This window comes from Lycorma delicatula, chromosome 1 (assembly GCF_047948215.1).
Source record: "Lycorma delicatula isolate Av1 chromosome 1, ASM4794821v1, whole genome shotgun sequence".
Classification (NCBI taxonomy): Eukaryota; Metazoa; Arthropoda; class Insecta; order Hemiptera; family Fulgoridae; genus Lycorma; species Lycorma delicatula.
The window spans coordinates 117,407,352-117,422,397 of record NC_134455.1 but is presented as its reverse complement, the minus strand read 5'-3'; the positions used below and the strand labels follow the sequence as shown (position 1 = coordinate 117,422,397).

Sequence of the window (15,046 nt, the reverse complement as noted above, 5' to 3'; positions counted from 1 at the left end):
CCACTTTTGATGGACTAAATACTATATTAAGTGATACAGTGACTTGAAACTCTTATAGTAAACTAATGAAGAATAGAATCATCCGATACCGTCGAGAAATTAAGTGTGCTAATGCCATCTCTGTGTGAGGTCTGGAACTTTTCATCCCACCCTCATAGCTTTTTAAAATTAATTTAAGGACCAAAATGTACTCTCTTGATCTGCTGTTTTCAAAAACCAAATTGGACTTAATCCAATACACGATCTATCACATGAGCCATTTGTTTATAAAATATATTAGTATTTTTAACACATGAGAAGTTAACTGATAGTTCCTATATTTATTTGCTCCTCCTTTGTTTGTTATGGTAACAATTAAGCTTAAAACTTTAAAATATTTCTCTGCTCTCATACATTTGTCATAGCTTACTATCTTCTTTTTTTCTCTTATAACTGTTAAAATTGGGTAATTATCAAATGAAGATTGTAATACAGAATTTTCTCTAAAATCTACATCAGTTTCTTTTTCCTCCTGTAGTATTCATCAAAAAATTTTTCATATATACATGTGAACATATCTATTTGCATTATCTTAATTTATTTTACTATTTTATTTGTAAATTTATATAATGCACTGTTTAATTTTAAAGAAACAATTTCTTTCTTTTGTTTTTAGGAGCTTCATGATTTGATTCGGTATATGTTAAAAGTTAACCCAATGGAAAGACCTTATATTTACAGTGTAATTGAAAAAGGACATGATACTTTATCAAAGATTAAAATTACAGCATAATATATTGAAAAGATAGCACATTTATATTTTGTGATGATAAAATGCAGAATTTTTTGATGGGGGAATGTGTAAATATGAACATAATTTTGATGGTTATATAATCATTTTTATACCATGTTAATGTTTTTTAAAGCGTATTTTGTAACAGCTTACTGTTAAGTATTTATGTAATACATATTTAACATTAACAGCTTTGTATATATTACATACAAACAATAAATGGACTAATATTATTATTGTTACTATTATAAAAAAATAATAAATTAAGATGTAATATATAAAATTCATTATTGTAAATAATTTGTAAAGAATTACGTTACGTATATTTACTGAAAGGTGGTTGAATGTTTTTGTGTAAAAGAGTAAGTTCAAGTTTTGGCATTTTTTTTTTTTTTAATAATTTATACCATGTTCTGAAATATCTGAACAGAATGCAGTGTGTGGTGTAAATAGTATATCTGACCTTTGGGTGTAACAGAAATTATACATCTTTGATGGTTATTCAGGTACTATTAATCTGCTGTATGTTCATTCTTAAAAATCATTTTAGTCAGTTGATTTATTAATTATAGGATCTCTTTAAAAACAACCCATTTCCATTGTAATTTTTAGGAACAAGAACTTAGTTATTTTTTTTTTTTAATTAATTTCAGTACGGCCAGAAGTTTTTAAGTTTTTCAGCTCAGTTGTGCCGAAAATACCACAACTGAGCTGTTTCCAGAAACAAAGGATATGTTTAATATTTAACTTTATGTGAGTTCAAAAGGTCTTCCTTGCTACAGCTATCCTTGCAGTTGTATTTTTAGTCCATACAATATATATTGTTGAGTTGCAAAAATTGTTGGGTAAAGTTAACAAAAATAAAAGAACACATAGCTCCTATTTGCCAAAAGAAATTGGACTTTAATTAGAAAGAAAACAAATGAACTTATGTTAAATCATAACCTTAAAAAATTAAAAGAAATTATGAAATAAACATAACTTAATAATACTTAGTAAACATAACTTATGATAATACATAACAAATACAGAAAATAAACATTTTCAAATAATAGTGTTGAGAATCTACAATTAAACAAAGCCTGAAGAAACAAAGGAATGTAAGACACCCTTTTTATAATTAGATACTTATAAACATAACATCAATAAAAAAAGTGTAACTGGAAAACTGTTGCAATTACTGACATATTCTGTAATAATGAAAATTATCAATGAACAAATGTCATTAACTTAGAAAGATAAATTACAACTCTTATTATTGCCACTAGCCTTTCCTGATTTATGAACAACAAACGTATCATTAAATAATTAAAACTAGCAATTCTAGTTGAGTGTAGACAAAAGGCCACAATAATATTCTAGTACAAAAAGAGTTAATTACAATAATCAAATTGAAATAGGTAAACATATAAATAGAGTTCATTTTAGTAGTAAGCTTTCTTGAAAATATAAAAATTACAAAGTCCAAAAACATAAATTCACATCAGGAGTAATTTCCTTTAGATTAATTTAAGAGAAGTAATATGAATTCAGTGCATGAATAGATAAGAATTAATCTCGGTGATTGACAAGTTAAATTAAATTGAATGATAGAATCAAGTACAATAAAAACAAATTGTAATATGTTATGATAATTGTAATAAAATATGTTGCACATGCCATAATAATATAACCTTATATAAGCCACCTGTCGTGACTGCACAAGTGAATAAATGGTTTTTTAAACCAAACTTGTAATTGAAAAGCATAATGTACGATTAACCGAATGTTCCACAAATTTTACTAATAACGTAACTGTTAACTATAATAAATAATGAAGGATATGAACATCCCTTAATAACACACGAATAATGGTAAAAAATGAACTCGTGAAATTAAAGTGCACATATACATACAGTTTATCCTTGGCGTAGTCTGTAGTGGCAAATCAAAAATAACAGAGGTAACAATTTGTGACTAGAAGTTGAATAATTCGTAGCACCTCAGATATGTGGCGACGAGTTTGGAGAGAATTTGCATCGATGAAAAATATAATCAGTAGCTGGAGAAGATTCAGCGTCGATAGAATTTCAGTTTGTAGCGATTGAAACACTTGCCGGAGAGACGTAATATACAGAATTTGAAGATTAACTTAACAAAGAAACGAGGCAAAACAAAACAGAGATCGGTGAAGTTACGAGACACTGACCAGTAGAGCTAGAGAATATTTAGACAGAGAAATACCGCAACGTTTGTGAGAGTACGAAGACGACGAAAGTATTTAAAAACATTAAGTATGAGAGAGAAAGGTCACAGTCGACCGCACATGGTGAAAGTCTCATCTACTCTGCCGAAAAAATGGCGTGAGTGAAAAGAGGGGGAAACCAAGCCTAGGCAGTGGACAGGAGAGAATGTGTGTAAAAAACAAGAGATGTGTGCAAGTGTTAGTATGAGAACGATTAGAGAAAACGTGTGGAATTCGGGAACGAAGACAAAACAAAAATAATTTACAAGCAAGCAGACCACTAAAGAATTACGTAAAACTGATAAAATAATTTCTGAATACGCAAGTTGAAGAAATGACATCAGGGCAGACAAAGAGAAATAGACTTCTAGGAACTATGACAATATTGAAATTGGTTGAGAATAAAATACACTTAAGAATAATATATACATTAAGACTAAACAGCAATAAGTAATGCGAGATATGAAATACGTTGACACCAATATGATGATGCAACAGTAAGTCAAACTGGAGCCTGAGAGAAATGATATCGAAAACAAACCCAAACAACCTATTTAAAAATACATATAGATAAGCCTTACAAAAATGCAAAATAAAATTGCCAAGCCTGTAAACTACAAGACTCGACCATAACCTTGAATTCATTGGAATAAAACAACTTTACGCGATGGCGTAAACAAAAATGCTTATGTGAATTTTGAACTTCTTGGAAAAAGAAGATTATAGTACTAACACAAACATTTATAATGATATCTTTAAAATTATATTGACCTTTTAATGAATACCAAATAGTTGTGCACTTCTTTCAAAAAGAAAAAATGATGCTAAAACCGGTGGTGGGGTTTGGTATTTATATTTAAATGAAATCATCATAGCATGATGAAACATCAATATTATGATTAATTTCTGCGTTCATCCAGAATAAATATATACCCATATAACATAACTAAATACATAATAACCATATAAAAAGTATACTGAATGTTTTTTCTTTGTGTTCAATTTTACTTGGGGATGAGCTGTTGTTAATGGCCAAATCAAAATAAGAAGTTGGATATAAGATTTATGAATGAAAGTGTAATATAATGTTCAAAAGAGATTTTTTGAATAAATTTATTTTTCTAATAGTTACCATTAGATGTCAAACACAATGACAGAATTAAAAGAAAATTAAAAATTTGTATGTTTTACAGCGTCCTAATTGCATAATTAGGTTAATACAATAAATAGTAAATGATTTACAAATTTATATTATATAGTTTAGTTTTTACATAATTTTTTTTTTCTCTATAGCTACATTTTAGCAAATACTGTAATAAGTGGAAAGCATGGTAATTTTGTCAAAAATTGCATACATTCAGTTAGCAGATTATTATGAATGCATTATGACCTATTTTATCTGTAATTTTAGAATGAAATTAGTTTTTTACCATAATTAATTTTTCATAAAAATATCTTGAAATTTGCTAACTTAAAAAAAAGTTAGCAGATGGTAGCTAAAAATTCCAAATAATTAGGAGGAGTCAAATGTTTGTTTCCCTCCCAATCACCTATCTTGAAACATTGACTGCTCTGCTGTAGACTATAACCTAATAATCACCATTTCAATGGAAGCCAATATCATTTTATTTATTTGTGGTTGTGTTTTCAAGTCAGTTTAAAATGAGTGCCCCTTTATATGATTGCACCAAAGAAGAAATGCGAGCAGTGAAATATTTTCTCCATTCAGAAGGGATGAAACTAGCAATGATTATTAACAGAATGTAATAGCAATACAGTTGAGTGGTAGAAAAATCTGTCAGTGGATTGATCACAAAATAAGGATTTCTTTCTGTAAGATACAATGGAAAGGTGGTAGGTCTTCCAGGTCAAAGAATAATATAGTACTGAAAGTGATAAACAAATAATTCAAAATAATTGACGAACTGAGGTTGCTAGTTATAAATAGGTAGACTCATTTCTGAAGAAGATAATAACTTTATGAGATATTGTTCCATCACTTTGCCCCCCTCTCATGAATAAGTGACTAAGTTTAGCATAAACAACCTTTATCTGCTATGACAAAGAAATTCAACGCTGCATGAATTGATGATGACATCTGGGATGTGAAAGCTCCTGTTTTTAACTACTTGATGCTTAAAATTGAAATTGAAAACTAAAAATTAAAATTACTGAAGATAAAAGTTAATTCCAAAAGATATGGTAGACTTTCAAAAGGTGCAATTTTGCTTCAGGATAGTGGACAAACCTTATTCAGTCAATAAAACAATCTTTTGCCACCAAGACTTTGATTTTGAGCTACAAGACCACTCACTGTGCAGTTTTGATCTTTTTGGCCCACAGATATAAGCCAATAGAGAATAAATTTTGTTCTGATTAGTTCATGGAAACGGCACAAAATTGGCTGCAGAAAGTTTCCCAACCATGCCAAAGCATTTCTTCCAGGAAGGAACTAAAAGTTTGTTAAAAGATGAATCAAGTGTGTAGAAGTATTTGAAAATTTATATGAAAAATAAGCATGTTCATTTATGTATGAAAATAAACATTTTTTTTTTTTTTTTTAATTTTCTACTAATTCCTGTAAGTTCATCATGAATTTTAATTACCCAGGAATTACTTTTTTCATTTTAATTGGTTGATCCATTTAATATTTTAACCATTTACATATATTTCAAATTAATTCATGTTGTAAAGATTGTACGTTAACTAGGCAAGTATGTTATAATCTTAATTAATGTTACATATTGAACTGAAAGTGTATAGGAATTACCTATTTTTAACTCTTAATTGACACATTTCATTTTTTTACTGAACCATTTAAAAAAAATGTTGAAATGATCATCTGTTAACTTCTTATTCAATTAGCAGATGGTACCCAAAAACTTCAGGAGTTCAGGTTATAAGTTATATGAATTTTGTCTACCTTGGGATTCCCGTTTTATATTCGTTACTTACCTTATGTTTAATTTTTTAATCACTAACATATTTAAAAAAATAAGTCTTTTGATAAAATTAAACAGTCAGTATGTGAGCCATTGAATATCTACTATTTAGTCATTAAAGGCAAAAGTCCTTTTTAAGCTGTTAAATTTGATTGCATTGTTCTCAAATTTTTGTTTCGTACTTCTAATTATATATCATTAATAATACAAATTCTACGAATAACATTTAACAGAAACTTACAACTGATTTTTAAGGCTGTTAATAGTATAATGTATTCTCAATTTTTTTCTCATAAAATTTACTCAATTTTATTTATTATGATTTATTCTTTGAGGCTTTATTAAAAATTAAAACTAATGATTCCCACAATTCCTAATATATTTTTACTCTTTTGTTTGTTTTTTAATTGAAAGAATAAAACAACATTTTACGTAAGTTTTATACCTCAATTATTACATAAAAAACTTTTTAAAAAATCATTTATTTCAAAATACCTAACGATTTTAACTAGAATGAAAAGAAGTAGCTCCAGTAACGAAATATAACTTTAATTTCTCTTAAACTACATACCTTACAGTACCTCTCTATATAATTGCCACATGAATTAAGACATTTATCGTAGTGATACACCAGCTTCAATATACCCTCATTATATTCTTCCACCACCAGCCCATTTAGCCACTGATTAACAACATTTTTAAGTTCATCGTCACCAGTGAATTGCTTACCATTCAAAAATTTGGTGTAGTGAAAGGTTATGTAGAAAAATAATACTTTTTAATGCTAAAGTAATTAAATTATGAATTATTCTTCAGCAAGAATGTACAAGGGATATCTCTGAAGTAAAGACCGCTGGGAAATTTCTCCTTAAAGTTGGCAAATATGTGTTGTTCATGGTCACACTAGTAATGTACACACTTCATTGTTGTCTGTAAGTTGTCGCGTTGTAGTATCTCTGATTATGTGTGAAAAATTACATTATAAAATGAGTAGGAAAATCTATGTTGCCGCCGACAGTGAAATATGTGGAGTCATACGTTTTTTAAACCATCAAAACATTAAGCCGGCTGAAATTCATAGGCAGTCGGTTGCTGTGTACGGTGATAATATAAATATAATATCCAAAAATGGTGTGTCCAACCTGACCCTTCTTTTTCCTGATGTTTCAAGAGCTGTTATTGGTCGCATTGTTCGTGACCATTTAGGCTTCAGAAAGGTTTGTGCAAGTCTTAACAGAATATCACAAAAAAAGGTGACGAGTTCCTTAATTCGATTGTTATCAGCGATGAAACATGGATTTCGTATTACACCCCAGAGAGAAAACAGCAATCAAGAGAATGGCATCTTCCTGAATCACCAACCTGACCAACAAAGTAGCCACTTGGACGCAAACTGATGGCCTCACTCTTTTGGGATCGGTTTGGCATACTGCTGATTGATTTCATGCTATGTGAAATGATTATAAATGCAGAAACCTACTGCGAAACTCTACGTAAGTTATGGCGTGCCATTCATAATCAGTGACATGAGCAGCTGATCGATGGCGTCATCCTACTACACAATAATGCACGTCCATATGTTGCAGATCTGACACTTGATTTACTGAGAACATTTGGATGGGAAATTTATGATCACCCACCATATAGTCCAGACTAAGCTCCTTTTGATTACCATTTGTTTGGGAAATTGAAAGAATTTTTGAATGGTAAGCAATTCACTGGTGACGATGAACTTAAAAATGTTGTTAATCAGTGGCTAAATGGGCTGGTGGTGGAAGAATATAATGAGGGTATATTGAAGCTGGTGTATCACTACGATAAATGTCTTAATTCATGTGGCAATTATATAGAGAGGTACTGTAAGGTATGTAGTTTAAGAGAAATAAAAAATATTTATGAATTCTCAGAATAAATTTTTCTACAATGAAACTGTCTTTTGAAACCTCTCATAATTAGTTATGAATTACTATATTACACTTCTTTTCCAAATGATTTAGGTTAGAATGTCACAAAATGTTGCTTAATTGTTTCTTATACTTTTGTTTAAATTGTTTTGTAAATAACTTAATATTTATAGAATTGTTCTCATTAATTTTTTATTATGTTAGCATAGTAAGTGATTAAACTTGAAGAAACCATTTTTCTTCAAACTGTGTTGAGATAATCCTGAAAGCGTGCTCTATTTCAGTTCATAATCAATAATTGGATCAGGTTTATGAATTATTATAATTTTGGAACTCTATTGATCAATAAATCCCCTCCCTGTAAAATGAGTTTATGGATTTTTTTTACAGGAAATCCTAAATCACTCTTAAATAAGTCTAATATTATAAAGAACATGATTTTGAGTAAACATGTACCTACATTTTATTACAAAATATTCCAGGTGTTTGATAAATTTCTACTGCATTTTATATATGTGTGTGTGTGTGTGTGTGTGTGTGTGTGTGTGTGTGTGTGTGCGCGCGCACGAGACCTGTTTTGGTATAATTATCATATCTTACAAACAAAATTAAATTAATATTATGCTATAAGAAATTGCAAGACAGTCTACAGTAGAGTACGTGCTTTTATTAGTACTGCCTTGCAATAAAGAGCATTGCTTTTAATAGTTTGAATATTCTGTGGTAGTAAAGGGCCAGAAGAAGAAAATCTATGACAATTTATCAAGAAAAATATGGTGAGTGAAATGACTGGTTTAGAAATACTTGGTAAGAATTTAATCCAAATTATGTGATGTAAAATCTTGCCAGTTATTACAACCTTATATTTTGTTCACAAAATCATATTTCAATGAAATCTTATATTTAATGCAAACATGCTATTATAGAATAACATTATTATATTACTTATAATCTTACTTGACACACCATATGTTCTAGAACATAATAATACAAGTTTCATGAATCTTTTGACAGTATATGGACAAAAATTAAACAAGTTTAAAAGGATTACAGTCATCTGGTATACATAAGTACAGATGCCTTTAAATTATTTTTTCATAAGTTATTTTGTTAAAGTCAGATAACAGAAATTGTTTAAAACTTGCTTTATACTTTTTAGTCTATTTTAATCAAATTATTATCATAGATTGCATGAGTAATTAGTAGGTTACTTTGGATTTCAAACGATAACATCATATATTGAAATTTCTAATATATTTATAAAATATCAAACAAATTTTCAATCAAACATTTACTATACAAAGTAACAAAATAGTGAAATTTTTGATTTCACTATTTGATTGACTGGTTAAATGAAACCATGCCTCGCCTGACGTGAAATACAACATCGGATCTATCTGTCCATAGTCAATATAATACAGAATGAGCAATATAAACCCAAACCCATAACGGAACTGCTGCAGAAAAGGTAGGCTATGTTGGAATGAAATTTTACGAATGATACGAATAAATGAAACATAAAACGTAATTTAAATGTTGCATTTATTTACCTTATTATTATAAAATGACCACCTGTGCATCGATGCACTTTTGTACTTGAGTTATCATATTGAGAGTCATCTGACGCAAAACAGTCTTGTCAATTGCTTTTATTTCTCATTGAATATTCACCTTTAGTTCATCAATATTGCGGGGATTAGATGCTAAACTCTCTCCCTTAAGTAGCCCCAGAGGAAAAAATCGCAAGTAGATAACTCTGGGGAACGTGAAGGCTATCGTCCTCTGCTGACAGCTCGTTCATTTGTGAAAGCTGCATGAACACGATTCAGTGAAACGTTTGATGTGTGACAGGTTGCTCTGTCTTGTTGGAAGAAGCTGTATTCTTTTTCATTACCAGTTAACTGCGCATAAAATTCTTCAAAAATTGTGAGGTAAACTTGCGTATTGACAGTCCGGTCAGAAAATTTTGCTCCCACTATACAATTACCCAAAACGGCACACCAGTTTTCTCATCATGAAGTGGACGCTCAACTATCTCATGAGGCTAACTCGCCATTCAATACCTGGTGTTCTGTGAATTAACATGACTGGTTAAATGAAACCATGCCTCGCCTGACGTGAAATACAACATCGGATCTATCTGTCCACCAACAATGTTTTCGAGAAGCCAATTGCAATAATCAAGTCGTTTCAGTTTGTCTGTCTTCATTTTTTTAATTGTAACATGGTATAGTTTCAATTTTAATTCATGAAGAACTTTACAAGATGTACAATTAACACCAGATTGTTGGATAATTTCCATAGTGATTTTTTTTTTTGACTGGCAGGAATTCTTTCAATATCAGCAATGGCTGTGGAGTCCTAAAAGAAGGTTGCCTACTTTGTTTTGAATTTGAAACCGAAGTTGTTGTACACAATTTTAAAACTAAATCGTATATGCTACTCTTCATTGGGATACAGGTTCATAAATTTTTCTACGAATACTTGACGTGACTCTTCAAACGATTCAGATCGACTATAGCTATCCTCTGCTGGATTGAATAAGGGATTTTACACAAACACAACTAAGCTCACAATATTGCACTGCAACAAAACGTAATGCACTGACACGTAACTACCTGACAAACGGCAGCAACAATCAGTACTATCATATACACTAGTCGCTCTAGTTGTGTGAGAGTCTTTCATAAATTGTGTTGGGTAGCGGTTTCATTATGGGTTCAGTTTTATGTTGCTCTTCATGTATAATGTAGTAGAAACTTATAATGAAGTTTGCACTCACGTGGCTTTAATGAGGTGTTAGCTTTGCATTCTGATTTTGTGTACTATGTGCTTTATAATATATTTCAAATTGGATTGAATGAGCGGTTGACACATGTTGATAGCAAGGTGTGTCAACCCCTTTAACTGAAAAGAAGTCGTTTTTTGCTGAAAAGAAGTATGGCCATTATCTGAATGGTTATTTCTCATCATCGTGATGATGTAACAATAGTAGTCATTCTCGACGCCAGACACTTATTCAAGAAGTTTGTTTCCACAGTATGTTAACTTTCCTCACCAACAATAATTGGACATTCTTGAGATGAAGCTATTTTATGGAATAACAGATTTTATTAAACTGCCATGTGATTAACACAAAAAAAAATGGAAAAATTATTCTGTAGATCAACTAATCTTGTTGATAAACCTGTGACTTTTCCATCTGTTAATTTAAAAAGAAAAAATTACTGTATTTAGGAACTTCATGATGCATTTGACCATTAGTTATGCACTCCAAATAAATATGTAATTCTTGTAGTATGTTGTTATGTATCAAAAAAAATTAAATATTTAATTAAAAAGAATTTTAATTAAAAAATAATTCTCATGATGCAGTAAATTTAATAAATTCACTATTTTGAACTGAAATACAAAAGTGACTTGTGAAATTAAATTCCTATCATAAATTAAACATTTAGCACTAGTGTGATGTCACCTTAGAATTATTCAGGACTGTACCTGATGCGTTATTTTTGGGACATCAACCTTCACCAACTTGCCTAACTTTGGTGTTACTTTTTGTTACCTCACTTACAAGAATAAAGATTTATGTTCTAGTGAGTTTAATTTTATTCTCCACTTTTACTGAGTGTGAGACTCAACTTCACCACCTACATAACCTCTTTATGTTATGAAATCTGTTTTATTGCTTTTTTTTACAGTAGTGAATCCTATTGATCTGAAGTTTGGAAACTATGCAACAAGTTTTTTAGCAAATTATGTACCATTACTGGCATGGTATTGATTTAGGTAATCTGATCATGAAAAAGACATGGCATTTGACTGAAACAAAAAGAAAGAAGCCGAGAAAAGTAGCAATGATTCTCAATTCTGTTACAAATTTTGATAGAATAAATTTGTTTGAAGAAAACAGCTAACAAAATAGTCAAAAGTAATAGTCAAGAGTTCCCCGACATAATGTAGCCAAAATGCCAAATATGGTAGAAGTTCTTTGTTTATTTACCGAAGATTCATATGTCTCTTGAATACAGGTTGATAATAGAAAATCTCTTTACAGTAGAGACTAGAAAATATAAGAATTCAAAGTTTTTTAACACAATTAATCAGTATGATCAATTGTAATACATGATTAAGGAAGAATCATTAACACCAACTGTGCTAGAAGCATGAGCAAATAATTATATTTTCTCAAAAAAATTCAAACGAGTTTAAAGTTAAATCAATGTTACTCATATCAATCAAAATTGTGTTTTACGCAGCATAGAAATTCAGACCTACACCCAAATAAGTCGACCATTTTAAGTCACCTAACAAGGGGAACACACCCAGTCCCATCATGGTGTCTCACATGGCATTACCAACTCACAATCAGGACCGCCAATGGCAGAGGGAAGCCACACCCCCGGTCACATGGGTACCATACCCTGGCATTGCAGCCACTCCCACCAGCGGGAGCCCCAAATCGAATCACAAACAATACCAATATAACCGTGGCACAATGCCAATGCGCCTACCTCCAATCAATCCAATGCCCAAGCCGGAATCCTAGCACGATCCAAGTACCTCGATTAAACTCCCTCTGCAGACCTACACATCGCAAGGGCGCAAAGAAAACCAGCCCCACTATAGACTATTCCTCGCGGATCATCCAGTTGATACGGAGATCCAGAAAGGAATTTATTCTCTCAAGTTTCCTAACAGCTCATGAATGTTCAATCTCGTATCGGGGATAGACATAGAGGATGTGATCCATTGTATTTATCAGTCCCGCAATCCGGGCATTGACTTAAATCCACCAAACGAAACCTAGCCAAACTCACCTGAAAGGCACCATGCCAGAGAGAAACTGTATGATACACAAACTGGGGGAGACCCATCTAATCGCACCTAAATTAGACACTATACGAAATATTATGTGTGTAACGACCTGTGGGGTATTTGTCCCACCTGACTTGCCAAGGCACAAGGCCCCGGTCTTCAATCTCCTGCTTTTGTTCTGACATCAGTAGATTATTTACCTTGGAAATGTAACGTTCCTTACGCTCATTAGCCAAGATATCTATTGGTTTGACTCTGGCTATAACACAGACTGCCTCCTGCAAGACTGTTCTGTAACCGCCTATAAAAGCCAGCAACAGGAGTCGCTGGGCTCCCAGCAAAATGTCTGCGCAATACCTAAAAGCCAGGCAGACGCAGCATACAGCATAATAGCTTTGCTGACACTTTTGTAAAGCATATGCATGGTACAGAATTCAACTCCCAATTGGGATGAATGACCCTACAGATTCCATAAAAAGTGCCAGTTGGCAGCAACAATTCCTTAAATCGCCTGGTTTGCTTCTATCTGTTTCTTAGATATTGGTTACATTCACTTTGTATGCAGCATTTAAACTAGCATACAGAATTTGTTTTTGCAAAATTAACAAATTTTTAAAATTGTGTAACTACCATTAGACTTTAAATTTTTACATATCTTATGTATATGATATGTTTATTTGGTGAAAGCCCTTCACACTCTCTTCATTTTGCAGTTTATATTATGTAATATTAGTTAATATCTAGAGAGAGTAAACAGATAAATACATAGTCTTAGCATCCCAGATGCCTAGTCTAGAATTGACACTCCTAACAGTATAGTGCAACAGGGTTCATAGGTATCACATTTTGTTGTTGTGTTGATATTCCTAGTACTTCCCCTTCAGCCAGGAATTCATTCTCGCCCTAACTGAATTCATTCCCATCAACTGACTTTTCTAATCTTTGACAAGTAATATAGTGCTTATTTGTAAATAAGCACTTTGTTATTATTATGCTTATTTTTAAAGCACTGTAACATTCCAGCAGTTCATACTTCGGTAAGCCACACCTCATACTGTAGTAACTTAAATAATTAAACTAAATACCAGATTAATTGTAACATAATCAGTAAGATTTTATTTGTACCCATGTAATGTGAATTAATAATGACAAATTTATTGATTAAATAGAACAAATCAAGATACTGTTGTTTTTCAATATATTAGTATTTGTACGACCATGGAGAGGTATGACATGCTCCAACCCTAAGCTCTCAGGTTAATTATTATAAAGATGTTTCTTCCACTCAACACGATTATTTATTTCAACCAGTCATAAACAATCGTGCATCAAGAGGTAGCAACTGTATGCATCAAGATATAGTACTGTATGGACAGTACATTATTATGAGTTAAATAAATGTAAAACCTTCCCCACTTTAAATTTGGAAAATAACCACTATTCAGAGAGCGAGTCAAAATTATGGAAACCAACTTAACTTTAAAACCATTCCAGAAAGAATATTGTAACATTCAGGATAAGATATTGGTCAACTACTTTACCTTTTGATAAAAAATAGAATTTTAACCCTTTCTTGGGTGGGGAGGGGGTGATCCAGATGCTGTATTTAAAATACTGTAAATGGTAACACTCTTTTTGTGGTATATCATCTTAAAGGTCGTTTTAAAATAACAAAAATGGTATTAATAAAAACTAGGTACAATGTCTGTACCCAAAATGGCAGCAGGATAAATTTCAGAATTTGAAAAAAATTACATTGACAATATTTAAGTTACTGTTATTGTAAATAAATAAATTTATAAAAATTAAATTGATATTGAATAAATTTATTTTAACAGAAAATTATTTATTAAGCATAATGTTTGCTTACTTACTTCCATTTCATTTTAATAAATGTTCAAAATATACTCCTTCTGTTGTTTGACTGTGCCAGTCAGATGTAAAAGGATGATACTGCATTATTCAATATTCCCTTATCACGTTTTGTGTCAATTCTCAAATTCTGTTTTGTAAATCGTTGATATCTTGGGGATTATTACAATAAACAATATTTTTTAAAAGGCCCACATAGAAAATAATCTGAAGGTGACAAGTCGGGTGATTTCGCTGACCATTCTATTTCACCTCTTCAGGCAATCCATATTCCAGGAACAATGCATTTAAAATTTCATGAATATGAAGGCCAAAATGAGGCGGGGTATGGTGTACCCCGCCTATGGGTAATTATGGTGATTTAAATTGCCCTTTAAAAAAAAATGAAGGCTCCTGGGAAAGAATATGTGAAGTTCAAAATTTCTGATTTTGAACTAGTACTGCCATCTATTAGCTTTTACTGTGTACTTTTTAACTATTTATTCATACTGGTATAGAACATGCCTACTCCACA

General features: G+C 31.2%; 1 protein-coding gene across 3 annotated transcripts in view; it reads left to right on the top strand.

Annotated features, from left to right (window-relative positions):
- The window catches only part of LOC142321654 (serine/threonine-protein kinase 16), a 38,763-nt gene extending 35,538 nt beyond the window's left edge, over window positions 1-3,225 (top strand). For all 3 annotated transcript variants that reach the window (XM_075359929.1, XM_075359937.1, XM_075359922.1), the window contains one exon: window positions 656-3,225. In XM_075359929.1, coding sequence (XP_075216044.1) covers window positions 656-772 — 117 coding nt within the window. In that variant the 3' untranslated portion in view covers window positions 773-3,225. The remainder of the gene's footprint in view (window positions 1-655) is intronic.
- The last annotated feature ends 11,821 nt before the right edge of the window (window positions 3,226-15,046 follow it).